This window comes from Eutrigla gurnardus (assembly GCF_963514095.1).
Source record: "Eutrigla gurnardus genome assembly, chromosome: 13".
Classification (NCBI taxonomy): Eukaryota; Metazoa; Chordata; class Actinopteri; order Perciformes; family Triglidae; genus Eutrigla; species Eutrigla gurnardus.
In genome coordinates this window covers 23,150,912-23,166,806 of record NC_139936.1, presented here as the reverse complement: position 1 = coordinate 23,166,806, position 15,895 = coordinate 23,150,912, and the positions used below count along the sequence as shown (strand labels likewise).

General features: G+C 45.7%; 3 protein-coding genes across 3 annotated transcripts; all 3 read right to left on the bottom strand.

Annotated features, from left to right (window-relative positions):
• Nucleotides 1-3,366: 3,366 nt before the first annotated feature.
• On the bottom strand, nucleotides 3,367-7,270 carry LOC311023735 (uncharacterized protein; the record flags this gene model as incomplete). The annotated part of the gene is made up of 4 exons (XM_084025723.1): nucleotides 3,367-3,459; nucleotides 3,735-3,918; nucleotides 5,991-6,897; nucleotides 7,156-7,270. The coding sequence occupies 4 exons, from the start codon at nucleotides 7,268-7,270 to the stop codon at nucleotides 3,367-3,369; spliced, it is 1,299 nt and encodes a 432-aa protein (XP_083881849.1).
• Nucleotides 7,271-8,593: 1,323 nt separating this feature from the next.
• On the bottom strand, nucleotides 8,594-10,885 carry LOC311023397 (uncharacterized protein). Its single transcript, XM_084025206.1, has 2 exons — nucleotides 10,522-10,885; nucleotides 8,594-10,393 (listed from the first exon to the last, which is right to left on the bottom strand). Exons 1-2 carry the CDS (start codon nucleotides 10,691-10,693, stop codon nucleotides 9,312-9,314), a joined length of 1,254 nt encoding a protein of 417 aa, XP_083881332.1. The 5' UTR covers nucleotides 10,694-10,885; the 3' UTR covers nucleotides 8,594-9,311.
• A 761-nt stretch (nucleotides 10,886-11,646) lies between these two features.
• Nucleotides 11,647-14,385, bottom strand: LOC311023118 (uncharacterized protein). Its single transcript, XM_084024785.1, has 2 exons — nucleotides 14,029-14,385; nucleotides 11,647-13,745 (listed from the first exon to the last, which is right to left on the bottom strand). Exons 1-2 carry the CDS (start codon nucleotides 14,198-14,200, stop codon nucleotides 12,748-12,750), a joined length of 1,170 nt encoding a protein of 389 aa, XP_083880911.1. The 5' UTR covers nucleotides 14,201-14,385; the 3' UTR covers nucleotides 11,647-12,747.
• Between the last annotated feature and the right edge of the window lie 1,510 nt (nucleotides 14,386-15,895).

Sequence of the window (15,895 nt, the reverse complement as noted above, 5' to 3'; positions counted from 1 at the left end):
TGCTTGCTGGCAGAGCTAGAGACTGGGGAACGGCAGAGTGGGAGAAGGAATCCGCCATCTGCTCCTCTGCCAAGCTGTTCTCTGACGAGCTACGGAAAGTGTTCGACCATGTCACACCCGGAAGAGAGGTCGCTCGGGGTTTGTTTAACCTGGCGCAGGGGGGAAGGTCTGTATCCGATTACTCTATTGAGTTCCGTGGCAGCTGAGAGTAATTGGAACGCTGCTTCACTCTTCGATGCCTTCTATAACGGTCTCTCTGATGACATCAAAGACGAGCTGGCGGCCCGTGATCTTCCTGCTGATTTGGACGCACTGGTCTCTCTGTCTATCCGCATAGACAGTCGTCTGCGAGAGCGGCGGAGGTAGAGAGTTCGGTCCGCCGCTTCACCTGTGCGGTTTAACCAGCCATCCCACCCTCCGGGGCGTCCTTCTGACCAGCGCACAGATGCTCCTTGTGACGCTCCTGAGTCTATGCAGCTGGTCAGGACACGGCTGTCTACAGCAGAACGACAGCGCCGCCTAAGGGAGAACAGGTGTCTGTACTGTGGTCAGGACGGCCATTTCGCCTCTTCGTGTCCAGTAAAAGACATGGCTCACCAGTCATCCAGAGGGCGCTGGTGAGCCGGACTGTGAACTCGGAAATGCCCTCTCGACCGTTGGTTCAGGTCAAGCTGTTAGGCCCTGGGAATTATCAGACTGTCTCAGCTCTCATTGATTCCGGGGCAGATGAAAGCCTGTTGGACATGACTCTTGCCTTCCAGCTGGGTCTTGGTCAGGTGGTTCTGGAGAAGCCTATCGACGCCTCAGCCTTGGATGGTCGCCTCCTATTCCGGGTTACACATCGCTCTACCCCCCTTCAAATGTCCATTTCAGGTAATCACACTGAGACTCTTTCTTTTCACCTGATCAATGCTCCACAACAACCTGTCATTTTGGGGTTTCCTTGCCTTAGGAGGCATAATCCACACATTGACTGGTCTTCAGGAACTGTACTGCAGTGGAGTACTCATTGTCATGCTGTCTGTTTGAAGTCTGCTCTGTCATCTGCCTCTGGTTTGACTGTCCCCTCTGAGTTTCCAGACCTGTCAGGAGTTCCTATGGATTACCTGGATCTGAAAGAGGTTTTTAACAAGGCCCGGGCCACCTCTTTGCCGCCGCATCGCCCGTACGATTGTGCCATTGACCTCCTCCCAGGTACATCTCCCCCTAGGGGGCGACTTTTCTCCTTATCGGTTCCTGAAACTAAAGCTATGGAAAAGTACATCCATGACTCCCTGGCGGCAGGGATCATACGACCATCATCGTCTCCCGCTGGAGCAGGATTTTTTTTTGTGGAGAAAAAGGACAAGACCCTACGACCTTGCATTGACTTCAGGGGACTCAATGACATTACCATCAAAAACAGGTACCCTCTTCCATTAATCTCCTCTGCTTTTGAACTGCTACAAGGGGCTACCATTTTCTCCAAACTCGACCTCCGCAATGCTTATCATTTGGTGAGAATCAGGGAGGGTGATGAGTGGAAGACGGCCTTTAATACTCCTAGTGGTCATTATGAGTATTTGGTCATGCCATTTGGTCTCACTAATGCTCCTGCAGTCTTCCAGGCATTAGTCAATGATGTTCTGCGGGATCTGCTCAACGTGTCTGTTTTCGTGTATCTGGATGACATTCTCATTTTTTCTAAGTCCAGGAAGGAGCATGTAGTGCATGTACGTCAGGTCCTCCAGAGGCTCTTGGAGAACCAGCTCTTTGTTAAGGCAGAGAAATGTGAGTTTCACGTTTCAGAGGTATCCTTCCTGGGTTTCTTCATCGACACTGGCAACATCCGGATGGACCCGGCCAAGATCAAGGCAGTCACTGACTGGCCAACTCCATCGACACGCAAGGAGCTCCAACGCTTTCTGGGATTTGCCAACTTCTACCGAAGGTTCATTCGAAACTACAGTTCAGTGGCAGCTCCCCTCACTGCTCTCACTTCTCTCAGTGAGCCCTTCCGGTGGTCCTCCATGGCTGAAGCGGCTTTTGGTGAGTTGAAGTCACGCTTCACCTCTGCGCCTATTCTCATCTTTCCAGATCCTGCTCGCCAGTTTATTGTGGAGGTGGATGCCTCGAATTCCGGTGTCGGGGCAGTTCTTTCTCAGCGGTCGGCTGAGGACCAGAAGGTTCACCCATGTGCTTTCTTCTCCCGGAAACTGGCTTCAGCAGAGAGGAATTATGACATTGGGAACCGGGAGCTGTTGGCAGTCAAACTTGCACTGGAGGAATGGAGACACTGGTTGGAGGGGGCGGAGCAACCATTTGTGGTTTGGACTGACCACAAAAACCTTGAGTACATCCGATCGGCCAAGAGACTTAACTCTCGTCAAGCTAGGTGGGCTCTCTTCTTCAACCGTTTTAACTTCTCCCTCTCATACAGACCAGGCTCCAAGAACGTCAAGCCCGATGCCCTGTCCCGTCAGTTCCAGTCAGAGGATTCTCCATCCCAGCCTGAAGGTATTCTCTCCTCTGCATGCGTTATCGGGGCGGTAACCTGGGGGGTGGAGGATAAGGTAAAACGCTCCCACACTGAACACCCTGCTCCTAGTGCTTGTCCAGAGAACCGACTGTTCGTTCCAGATGGTCTCCGTTCTGAGGTCCTCCAGTGGGGGCACTCTTCTCATCTGGCTTGCCATCCTGGGGTGAGACGCACTTTAGCCCTCCTTCGACAGCGCTTCTGGTGGTCTTCCATGGAAAGGGACACCAGGGAGTTTGTTGCTGCTTGCCGTGTCTGCTCTCAACATAAGACCTCTCATCAAGCTCCATCCGGTCTCCTTCATCCTCTGCCAATTCCTTGTCGTCCCTGGTCTCACATTTCTTTGGACTTTGTCACTGGCCTACCACCTTCTAACGGTAACACAGTTATACTCACTGTTATTGATCGATTTTCCAAAGCTGCCATGCCCATCCCGTTAACCAAATTACCCACTGCAAAGGAAATGGCTGAAATTTTGTTGCAACATGTGTTCCGGATACATGGTCTCCCATCTGATGTGGTCTCTGACCGGGGACCTCAATTCACCTCTCACTTTTGGTCCGAGTCCTGCAGGTTGCTGGGGGCTACTGTCAGTTTGTCATCTGGTTTCCACCCACAATCCAATGGTCAAGCGGAACGCATGAATCAGGAGATGGAGACAGCTCTGCGCTGCCTTGCTTCCCGCAACCCTGCCTCCTGGTCTGAGCAGCTCCTGTGGATCGAGTATGCCCATAATACCCTGCCCAGCTCTGCCACTGGTCTCTCACCTTTCCAATGCTCCCGGGGCTACCAACCGCCACTCTTTCCAGAGCAAGAACGTGAAGCCAGCGTTCCCTCTGTTCAGGCGTACGTCAGACGGTGTCGGCGCACTTGGATGCAGGCCCGTTCCACACTCCTGCGCTCTTCTGACCGTTACCAACGATCGGCCAATCGACATCGCAATCCTGCACCCCGGTACACCCCAGGACAACGCGTCTGGCTGTCGACACGGGATCTTCCTCTCAGAGTGGACTCCAAGAAGTTGGCTCCCCGTTTTGTGGGCCCATTCCCAATCTCTAAAATAATCAATCCTGTGGCTGTCCGTCTTCGTCTTCCATCATCGATGAGGATTAACCCCACATTCCATGTTTCCAAGGTCAAACCGGTTAGTGAAAGTCCACTTCTGCCCCCCTCAAAACCCCCACCACCCCCCCGGCTCATTGATGGGGCACCTGCATACACTGTCCGTCGGCTCATCAAGTCCCGGCGACGTGGCAGGGGAGTGCAGTATCTGGTTGATTGGGAGGGTTATGGCCCTGAAGAACGCTCGTGGGTCCCTGCTCGCAGCATTCTGGATCCAGCTCTCATCACGGACTTCCACCAGTCTCATCCTGATCAACCGGGTGGGACGGCAAGAGCCGTCCCTAGAGGGGGGGGGGGTTCTGTAACATAGTTACACTAACTCTTAGTTTGTTTATCTTTGTTCCATGTCACTTCATTAGCTCTCCTGTCATTTCAGACCCGGCCCTCCTTCCCTGCCATGCAATCAACTCATTTCCCTCACCTGGTTTTCCCCGCCCATTTCCTCCTCACCTGCAGTCCATTTGCTCATCAGTTCCTCAGTATATATACTAGTCCATTTTCACTTGATTCCTGCCAGATTGTCTTGTGTTATTCGTTGCCAAGCTCTCCAGCGTTTCCAGTTCTGCCTTCATTGTTCTGACTTTGTTTTGCCTCTCTTGGACTACGGATTCCTGCCTGCTCCCTGTCGGATTTGTTTGCCTATTCTGATCTCCCGGTTTTGACCCTGCCTGTTTTTTGGACAAGTAAACTGATCTTCCCTAACAAACTCGCCTGCCTCTTTGTCGTGCTTTTGGGTTCTCCTTTGCCAGCACCAGTGAACGTGACAAGAAGGCACTGATTCCAATAATGTATCTGCACTCTCCACAGGTTGACCGGTAAGAACAGGAATGATGTTGATGGGTTAATGAATCCAATTCACACACACTCTCATTGAGATGCCCCTCATTTATTGGAGAATTCTTCTGTTGATACTGTCTGTGTGGTTAACTCTCATGGACGCTCAAGACGGAGCAAATCAACAAAAAGGAGAAGCAAGAGTCCAGAAAACACAGCTGCAGGATAAATAGAGTCCAAACGGGTGGGATGAATGAATAAAATCCAGAACTGCTGCGGTGAACAAAACTCTCCTCATCGACTCGCGCCAGGCACTTCACTCAGTGCAGCAGAGGTCTCTGATTGGTTCAGCGCATCCAGACATTAACTGTTCATGTGAACACCATGCGCAAGGTGACAGGCTCTAGGACTGAGCATGTGAACTGTGAATGGGCTGATGAGGGATGCTATGTTGGAAATGGGCAATGAAGGGCTAACCTTCTGAACAGTTGGCTCTGGATTTTGACCCTGAGTCTCTCTTGGCTCTCAGCTTCATGGCGTTTATTGATTGGTTTGATCATGATACATTAACATTACTAACATATTTGACAATAGCAGGTAGGATATTAACTGTAGATTGTGTTGTTGTAGGAAACTTGTACGTCCGGTCAATCTTATAGATGGATAGAAGAATAACTTGATGAGCTCCAGTTGTTCCTGCTTGGGTATTCATTTATAACAAGACAAATCTGTCCAGAGAAGACCTCGGTACAGAATGCATCAACACAGCCATAACAAAAACATAACAACAAGGAAATTCACCCCGCTTTATACCGTTTATCCCACATCATACAGAATATAATCAAACTACTTTAGTGGGAGCAAATCAATGTTGTGTGTAATCCTCTGTTTTGATGTTGGTGTTGGGAATATTGACAAATTCCTCATTTTATCTTAATCTCTAGGCAACCAGAGCCTCCTCACATAAAGGTGTGCCAAGTGCGAACTAAGGCCTTTCAAAAATACCAAACAGATGGCAATGAACAAACATACACATGACATTCACATGTATTCATATCGAACAATTTCTCCATGACACTCACCATATATCAAGTTGGGCCAATCACAAAATAAACGACAATATACAATTAAGAGAAATGCTACAGATTAAAATGTAATACAGTAACATGAAGGGCAAAATGGTTAATTCCACAAAACTTGCTGGTGCTGTTAACGATGTACTACTTCATTGTAGTACACAATTGTGACCTCATCTTATGGGAAGATATTTAATTACAGTAAAAAATATGCAGCTATTGCAAATATGCATTCATTTTGATAATAGGACATTCGACCAGAGGGTCGTTTTGTCGGGTATGACATGTGCCATTACCTTTTCCCTACCGGTGCTGCATTCATGTGGTTCCTCACTCGTGTGGGTTTAAATAGATTGTTCTCTTGTATGCCTCCCCGATTGCATTGTTTACAATCATTTTCCAACAGGTTTTGCCATTATGACTTCTCACATGTGTGGACTCTAACGTGAGTCCTCAATTGCGACGTCCAACTGAATCTTTCCCCGCACGTTTTGCAAGAGTACGGCTTTTCACCTGTGTGGACTTTTGAATGAGCCTTCAATACTTTTGTCAACCTGAAACTTTTCCCACAGGTCTTGCAAGAAAATGGTTTCTCACCTGTGTGGGTTCTTATATGAGCATTCAATGTCGATGTCTGACTAAATATCTTCCCACAGGTGAAGCAAGAATATGGTTTCTCACCTGTGTGGATTCGTATATGATCTTTCAATGTCGATGTCCGACCAAATCTTTTCCCACATGTGTTGCAAGGGTATGGTTTCTCACCCGTGTGGATTCTCATGTGTCTCTCCAATAATGACTTGTACTTGAAATGTTTCCCACAGGGGTCACAATGGAAAAACGTTTTACCTGTGCTAGTATTGAAGTGGATCGCTGACATACAAGGTTTATCTACACTGTTAGTGTGACTCTTGCTTTTGTGGCGTCTCTTCTTTAGTTCTGGCTCTGCATTTGTAGTTGGTCCTGAGTCTCCATGCTGGTCTCCTATCTGATCTCGGCTCTCAGCTTCACGATAGTTCTTAGAGAGGAGCTGTTGGTCACTGTGTGTTTCAGAAAACACAAAGGATTTAACTGAATCATCGGTATTCAAGCACAGAGTGTGATCTTCACCATGGTCTCTGTCCTCGTATGTAGTGGACATTAAGGTCTCGGTCTCCTGCTTCAGTTCAAGCTGCTCTCCCTCCTGGCTGGTGCAGAGTTCCTCCTGCTCCTCTTTAATCTGTGGAGGCTCTGGGTCCTCCTGGTCCAGACTGGAGTTCCTCTCCTGATGCTGCTGGTCACAGAGAACCTCCTCCTCTTCCTCCCTACAGACATGTTGCTGTGGGAGCTCTGGAGGGACACAACAAAAACGACACGATACTACTGTGATGGTAGCTTTAAAGAAGAAAGTGCAGACATGCAGGCACTTAACCATCCATCCATCCATCCATTGTCTCCGCTTATCCTGTATTCAGCGTCGTGGGGGGGCTGGAGCCGATCCCAGCTGTCATTGGGCGAAGGCGGGGTACACCTGGACAGGACGCCAGCTCGCAGGGCACTTAATCAATTGTGCTTTTTTCTATAATATATATTCCTCATATGTATTATGTTTGATAATTCACTTGTATTCACCTATCCTTTGTAACTATACTTCGGGTTTCCAAACGATATCCAACAGTCTGCGCTGACGGTCGATCTCCTGCTGGTACTCCACGATAGTTGTTTTAAAAACAGAGAACATTTCTTCAGCAGCAGCGGTTAGTCGCTCGCTGACAAACTCTCTCAACCAGTCAACTGAAGACATTGTTATTTAATTCTAATTAAGTTGACCGAATATTTACAGATAACGTTACGGGCCTGGCGGACTGCTGCTCCCGACAGTGGAATATATGTTTTACATTTTAATAATTACAACAACGAAAGACATTGTTGCCTAATTCAATGAAATGTAAATCATAATCTTCGCAACGACTACTATATCGTCTTCCAGCTAATTCAATACATCCACACAGCCAATGCTAACAGCAACTGCATTGTTTACTTCCGCTGGGTGTTACACTGTTGGGTTCCGTCAGTAGAACGTGTGTGTATGTTGTTGTTTTTTTTGTTCCGCTTATAATAATAATACCATAAAGGAAAGGAAAAACGGGCTCCATTCCAGCTGGTGGCGGTAATGCGCTTAGAAAGTTGGTTTGCTAACCGTGATAAAGAAGAAGAAGAAGGAGGATGAGGAGGAGGAGGCGGAGGAGGAGGAGGAGGAGGACGCCCAATCCCAATATTCCACTTTAAACCATAAACCTTGAACCCTCAGGGACTAAACTGAGGTCACCTGGTAAATGATTGAATGTGAGAGTGATTGCTTGAAATGGTATAAATACAAACAGGGCAGCACTTGACATGTCACGTTACTTTGATGACCCAAACGTGTTTTTTATTTAACTCCCCCAACATTGTACTTCAACGCTTACAGAATCCACTCTGATGGGCAGACAGCAGATTTTTACTCTCTATGTAATATGAATATGTTGTAACAGGAGTTGTCTGACGAGCACTAGTAATTGCTCTTTTCAACTCTAACTCTTGGATCTCATGACATCTCTTTTTTCTCTGTTATTCTGGGGTTGGTCCAATAACCAAAAGTGTAGGCCTAGCTCCTTCTTGGTCAAGTTTACAGATTACTTTAAGATTATCTCCTCTTTAATTTTACAGCTGGTTACATGGCTGCAACCTTCTGGAAGTAGTCTAACACTTAGTCAAGAATACCTTTCACTGATTTTTCTGTCATTCCTGTTCTCCTGATTTCAGGGACATTGTAAGTGTTTTTTTGCTTTTTTGATTAGGGTTGGCTCTGGATTTTGACCCTGAGTCTCTCTTGGCTCTCAGCTTCATGGCGTTTATTGATTGGTTTGATCATGATACATTAACATTACTAACATATTTGACAATAGCAGGTAGGATATTAACTGCAGATTGTGTTGTTGTAGGAAACTTGTACGTCCGGTCAATCTTATAGATGGATAGAAGAATAACTTGATGAGCTCCAGTTGTTCCTGCTTGGGTATTCATTTATAACAAGACAAATCTGTCCAGAGAAGATGTCGGTACAGAATGCATCAACACAGCCATAACAAAAACATAACAACAAGGAAATTCACCCCGCTTTATACCGTTTATCCCACATCATACAGAATATAATCAAACTACTTTAGTGGGAGCAAATCAATGTTGTGTGTAATCCTCTGTTTTGATGTTGGTGTTGGGAATATTGACAAATTCCTCATTTTATCTTAATCTCTAGACAACCAGAGCCTCCTCACATAAAGGTGTGCCAAGTGCGAACTAAGGCCTTTAAAAAATACCAAACAGATGGCGATGAACAAACATACACATGACATTCACATGTATTCATATTGAACAATTTCTCCATGACACTCACCATATATCAAGTTGGGCCAATCACAAAATAAACGACAATATACAATTAAGAGAAATGCTACAGATTAAAATGTAATACAGTCACATGAAGGGGAAAATGGTTAATTCCACAAAACTTGCTGGTGCTGTTAACGATGTACTACTTCATTGTAATACACAATTGTGACCTCATCTTATGGGAAGATATTTAATTACAGTAACAAATATGCAGCTATTGCAAATATGCATTCATTTTGATAATAGGACATTCGACCAGAGGGTCGTTTTGTCGGGTATGACATGTGCCATTACCTTTTCCCTACAGGTGCTGCATTCATGTGGTTCCTCACTCGTGTGGGTTTAAATAGATTGTTCTCTTGTATGCCTCCCCGATTGCATTGTTTACAATCATTTTCCAACAGGTTTTGCCATTATGACTTCTCACATGTGTGGACTCTAACGTGAGTCCTCAATTGCGACGTCCAACTGAATCTTTCCCCGCAGGTTTTGCAAGAGTACGGCTTTTCACCTGTGTGGACTTTTGAATGAGCCTTCAATACTTTTGTCCACCTGAAACTTTTCCCACAGGTCTTGCAAGAAAATGGCTTTTCACCTGTGTGGATTCTCATATGGTCGTTCAATTGTGATGTCTGACTGAATATTCTCCCACACATATTGCAAGAATATGGTTTCTCACCTGTGTGGGTTCTTATATGAGCATTCAATGACGATGTCTGACTAAATATCTTCCCACAGGTGGAGCAAGAATATGGTTTCTCACCTGTGTGGGTTCTTATATGAGCATTCAATGTCGATGTCTGACTAAATATCTTCCCACAGGTGAAGCAAGAATATGGTTTCTCACCTGTGTGGGTTCGTATATGATCTTTCAATGTCGATGTCTGACCAAATCTTTTCCCACATGTGTTGCAAGGGTATGGTTTCTCACCCGTGTGGATTCTCATGTGTCTCTCCAATAATGACTTGTACTTGAAATGTTTCCCACAGGGGTCACAATGGAAAAACGTTTTACCTGTGCTAGTATTGAAGTGGATCGCTGACATACAAGGTTTATCTACACTGTTAGTGTGACTCTTGCTTTTGTGGCGTCTCTTCTTTAGTTCTGGCTCTGCATTTGTAGTTGGTCCTGAGTCTCCATGCTGGTCTCCTATCTGATCTCGGCTCTCAGCTTCACGATAGTTCTTAGAGAGGAGCTGTTGGTCACTGTGTGTTTCAGAAAACACAACGGATTTAACTGAATCATCGGTATTCAAGCACAGAGTCTGATCTTCATCGTGGTCTCTGTCCTCGTATGTAGTGGACATTAAGGTCTCGGTCTCCTGCTTCAGTTCAAGCTGCTCTCCCTCCTGGCTGGTGCAGAGTTCCTCCTGCTCCTCTTTAATCTGTGGAGGCTCTGGGTCCTCCTGGTCCAGACTGGAGTTCCTCTCCTGATGCTGCTGGTCACAGAGAACCTCCTCCTCTTCCTCCCTACAGACATGTTGCTGTGGGAGCTCTGGAGGGACACAACAAAAACGACATATTACTGTGATGGTCGAGAAAAGTACAACCACCATATATCAAACACGACGTGTATTATATAGATATTCCTAAATTTTGTGATATCAAATCCGTTTTACACACCTATCCTTTGTAACTTTACTTCGGGTTTCCAAACGATATCCAACAGTCTGCGCTGACGGTCGATCTCCTGCTGGTACTCCACGATAGTTGTTTTAAAAACGGAGAATATTTCTTCAGCAGCAGCGGTTAGTCGCTCGCTGACAAACTCTCTCAACCAGTCAACTGAAGACATTGTTATTTAATTCTAATTAAGTTGACCGAATATTTACAGATAACGTTACGGGCCTGGCGGACTGCTGCTCCCGACAGTGGAATATATGTTTTACATTTTAATAATTACAACAACGAAAGACATTGTTGCCTAATTCAATGAAATGTAAATCATAGTCTTCGCAACGACTACTATATCGTCTTCCAGCTAATTCAATACATCCACACAGCCAATGCTAACAGCAACTGCATTGTTTACTTCCGCTGGGTGTTACACTGTTGGGTTCCGTCAGTAGAACGTGTGTGTATGTTGTTGTTTTTTTGTTCCGCTTATAATAATAATACCATAAAGGAAAGGAAAAACGGGCTCCATTCCAGCTGGTGGCGGTAATGCGCTTAGAAAGTTGGTTTGCTAACCGTGATAAAGAAGAAGAAGAAGGAGGATGAGGAGGAGGAGGCGGAGGAGGAGGAGGAGGAGGCGGAGGAGGAGGACGCCCAATCCCAATATTCCACTTTAAACCATAAACCTTGAACCCTCAGGGACTAAACTGAGGTCACCTGGTAAATGATTGAATGTGAGAGTGATTGCTTGAAATGGTATAAATACAAACAGGGCAGCACTTGACATGTCACGTTACTTTGATGACCCAAACATGTTTTTTATTTAACTCCCCCAACATTGTACTTCAACGCTTACAGAATCCACTCTGATGGGCAGACAGCAGATTTTTACTCTCTATGTAATATGAATATGTTGTAATAGGAGTTGTCTGACGAGCACTAGTAATTGCTCTTTTCAACTCTAACTCTTGGATCTCATGACATCTCTTTTTTCTCTGTTATTCTGGGGTTGGTCCAATAACCAAAAGTGTAGGCCTAGCTCCTTCTTGGTCAAGTTTACAGATAACTTTAAGATTATCTCCTCTTTAATTTTACAGCTGGTTACATGGCTGCAACCTTCTGGAAGTAGTCTAACACTTAGTCAAGAATACATTTCACTGATTTTTCTGTCATTCCTGTTCTCCTGATTTCAGGGACATTGTAAGAGTGTTTTTTTGCTTTTTTGATTAGGGTTGTCTCTGGATTTTGACCCTGAGTCTCTCTTGGCTCTCAGCTTTATGGCGTTTATTGATTGGTTTGATCATGATACATTAACATTACTAACATATTTGACAATAGCAGGTAGGATATTAACTGCAGATTGTGTTGTTGTAGGAAACTTGAACGTCCGGTCAATCTTATAGATGGATAGAAGAATAACTTGATGAGCTCCAGTTGTTCCTGCTTGGGTATTCATTTATAACAAGACAAATCTGTCCAGAGAAGACCTCGGTACAGAATGCATCAACACAGCCATAACAAAAACATAACAACAAGGAAATTCACCCCGCTTTATACCGTTTATCCCACATCATACAGAATATAATCAAACTACTTTAGTGGGAGCAAATCAATGTTGTGTGTAATCCTCTGTTTTGATGTTGGTGTTGGGAATATTGACAAATTCCTCATTTTATCTTAATCTCTAGACAACCAGAGCCTCCTCACATAAAGGTGTGCCAAGTGCGAACTAAGGCCTTTCAAAAATACCAAACAGATGGCGATGAACAAACATACACATGACATTCACATGTATTCATATCGAACAATTTCTCCATGACACTCACCATATATCAAGTTGGGCCAATCACAAAATAAACGACAATATACAATTAAGAGAAATGCTACAGATTAAAATGTAATACAGTAACATGAAGGGGAAAATGGTTAATTCCACAAAACTTGCTGGTGCTGTTAACGATGTACTACTTCATTGTAATACACAATTGTGACCTCATCTTATGGGAAGATATTTAATTACAGTAGCAAATATGTAGCTATTGCAAATATGCATTCATTTTGATAATAGGACATTCGACCAGAGGGTCGTTTTGTCGGGTATGACATGTGCCATTACCTTTTCCCTACAGGTGCTGCATTCATGTGGTTCCTCACTCGTGTGGGTTTAAATAGATTGTTCTCTTGTATGCCTCCCCGATTGCATTGTTTACAATCATTTTCCAACAGGTTTTGCCATTATGACTTCTCACATGTGTGGACTCTAACGTGAGCCCTCAATTGCGACGTCCAACTGAATCTTTCCCCGCATGTTTTGCAAGAAAATGGCTTCTCACCTGTGTGGACTTTTGAATGAGCCTTCAATACTTTTGTCCACCTGAAACTTTTCCCACAGGTCTTGCAAGAAAATGGCTTTTCACCTGTGTGGATTCTCATATGGTGATTCAATTGTGATGTCTGACTGAATATTCTCCCACACATATTGCAAGAATATGGTTTCTCACCTGTGTGGGTTCTTATATGAACATTCAATGACGATGTCTGACTAAATATCTTCCCACAGGTGAAGCAAGAATATGATTTCTCACCTGTGTGGGTTTTTTTATGAACATTCAATGTCGATGTCCGACCAAATCTTTTCCCACATGTGTTGCAAGGATATGGCTTCTCACCCGTGTGGATTCTCATGTGTCTCTCCAATAATGACTTGTACTTGAAATGTTTCCCACAGGGGTCACAATGGAAAAACGTTTTACCTGTGCTAGTATTGAAGTGGATCGCTGACATACAAGGTTTATCTACACTGTTAGTGTGACTCTTGCTTTTGTGGCGTCTCTTCTTTAGTTCTGGCCCTGCATTTGTAGTTGGTCCTGAGTCTCCATGCTGGTCTCCTATCTGATCTCGTCTCTCAGCTTCACGATAGTTCTTAGAGAGGAGCTGTTGGTCACTGTGTGTTTCAGAAAACACAACGGATTTAACTGAATCATCGGTATTCAAGCACAGAGTGTGATCTTCACCGTGGTCTCTGTCCTCGTATGTAGTGGACATTAAGGTCTCGGTCTCCTGCTTCAGTTCAAGCTGCTCTCCCTCCTGGCTGGTGCAGAGTTCCTCCTGCTCCTCTTTAATCTGTGGAGGCTCTGGGTCCTCCTGGTCCAGACTGGAGTTCCTCTCCTGATGCTGCTGGTCACAGAGAACCTCCTCCTCTTCCTCCCTACAGACATGTTGCTGTGGGAGCTCTGGAGGGACACAACAAAAACGACACGATACTACTGTGATGGTAGCTTTAAAGAAGAAAGTGCAGACATGCAGGCACTTAACCATCCATCCATCCATCCATTGTCTCCGCTTATCCTGTATTCAGGGTCGCGGGGGGGCTGGAGCCGATCCCAGCTGTCATTGGGCGAAGGCGGGGTACACCCTGGACAGGACGCCAGCTCGCAGGGCACTTAATCAATTGTGCTTTTTTCTATAATATATATTCCTCATATGTATTATGTATGATAATTCACTTGTATTCACCTATCCTTTGTAACTTGACTTCGGGTTTCCAAACGATATCCAACAGTCTGCGCTGACGGTCGATCTCCTGCTGGTACTCCACGATAGTTGTTTTAAAAACGGAAAATATTTCTTCAGCAGCAGCGGTTAGTCGCTCGCTGACAAACTCTCTCAACCAGTCAACTGAAGACATTGTTATTTAATTCTAATTAAGTTGACCGAATATTTACAGATAACGTTACGGGCCTGGCGGACTGCTGCTCCCGACAGTGGAATATATGTTTTACATTTTAATAATTACAACAACGAAAGACATTGTTGCCTAATTCAATGAAATGTAAATCATTATCTTCGCAACGACTACTATATCGTCTTCCAGCTAATTTAATACATCCACACAGCCAATGCTAACAGCAACTGCATTGTTTACTTCCGCTGGGTGTTACACTGTTGGATTCTTCTTCTTCTTCTGTGGTTTCCGGCAGGCTGTGCGACAGAGCGCAATGCTGCCCTCCACCGGTCGCCGGGGTCACATTAAATCCTCACATACAGGCCCGTGGAACGGAGATATTTTAACAAGGCTCCCCTGGTTCCTTCTGCTTTTTCTCGGTCCGGCCCCAGTACACTTTGTAAAGAAAACACTGCGACACCCATGACTGACAGGTCCATGAACATCTGCCGCCGTTCTCCAGAGTATTTATGACAAGAAAACAAAACATGCTGAACCGTCTCCAAGTTGCCACACTCACACAATCAGAGCTGCCAACTTTTCAAAAAACCTTGGAGTGAGATTTTGTCGGGGGTAACCACAGAGCTGCCAACTCTCACGGTCAAACCGTGAGAGTTGGCAGCTCTGTTGTAAGTATAGTCTCAGATGAGAGTTTAGATTCCCATCTGACTTCTCGAGGTAGTTTCTCCCGCTGTCTCACTCTTCTTCTGTCGCTAACTTCGGATGCAGCATATATGGGTGCAGTACATATGGTTCAGTGGCGCTCATCAGCGCCATCTACCGTCGGGGAGTTTGGAAAGGAACGAACGCTTCTAGGCTGAAGATCGGATTTTTAAAAAAAAATTTTTGCCGTGAGAAATTGGATGTGTGGCGTGTGTGCGTGTGTAAACAGGCAAAAGAGTGTGTCACACGGTCAAACCGTGAGAGTTGGCAGCTCTGCACAATCCATCTCTGTGTTTACCCACCACCCTCAATGAACTTGCCAGCCCACAGTGCCCAAGTCTCAGACGCAGCAGGACAACATCGTCCCTACGCTCAGACTTGGACCTCCACCTCTCAGTCCTGACAGACGGCTGCACGGAAAAGAAGTGACGGCCCCTCCTCTCAGCCTGCCACTGACGGTCCAGCTCCTCCCTGCAGATGCTGCGGCGCTCAAGGCTTCCAAGTGGGACACAGAGATCCACCGTCTCATGGAGGAGAGCCTCCTTGGCCAACGCATCAGCCCTTTCATTACCCTCCACCCCCGAGTGGCCCGGCACCCACAGGAAGGCCACCTGACACCCCGAATTTTCAATCGTAAAAATACAACTTAAAGTCTCCCAAATTATATCAGGGCGCGCCTTGGACGACCCCCCCCGCAATGCCTCCAGGGCAGCCGCAGAGTCCGAGCACACGATTGAGTACAGCGGGGCTTGCCCCTCTATCCATTTAAGAGCCGATAAAATTGCCTGCAGCTCCGCTGTAAAAACAGACAGATTGTCAGATAGCCGAACGCTCTGTTCCACCCCAACTGCGGCCGCATACACCCCCATCCCTGTCGTCCCTGAGCCAGGGTCCCTCGAACCATCAGTGAAGAACTGGACGTACTCACGAAATTGGCCAAGACACCCAGCAACCCGTTCATTAATATCACTACTCCCCTTCCCCATTTCTAGCAGC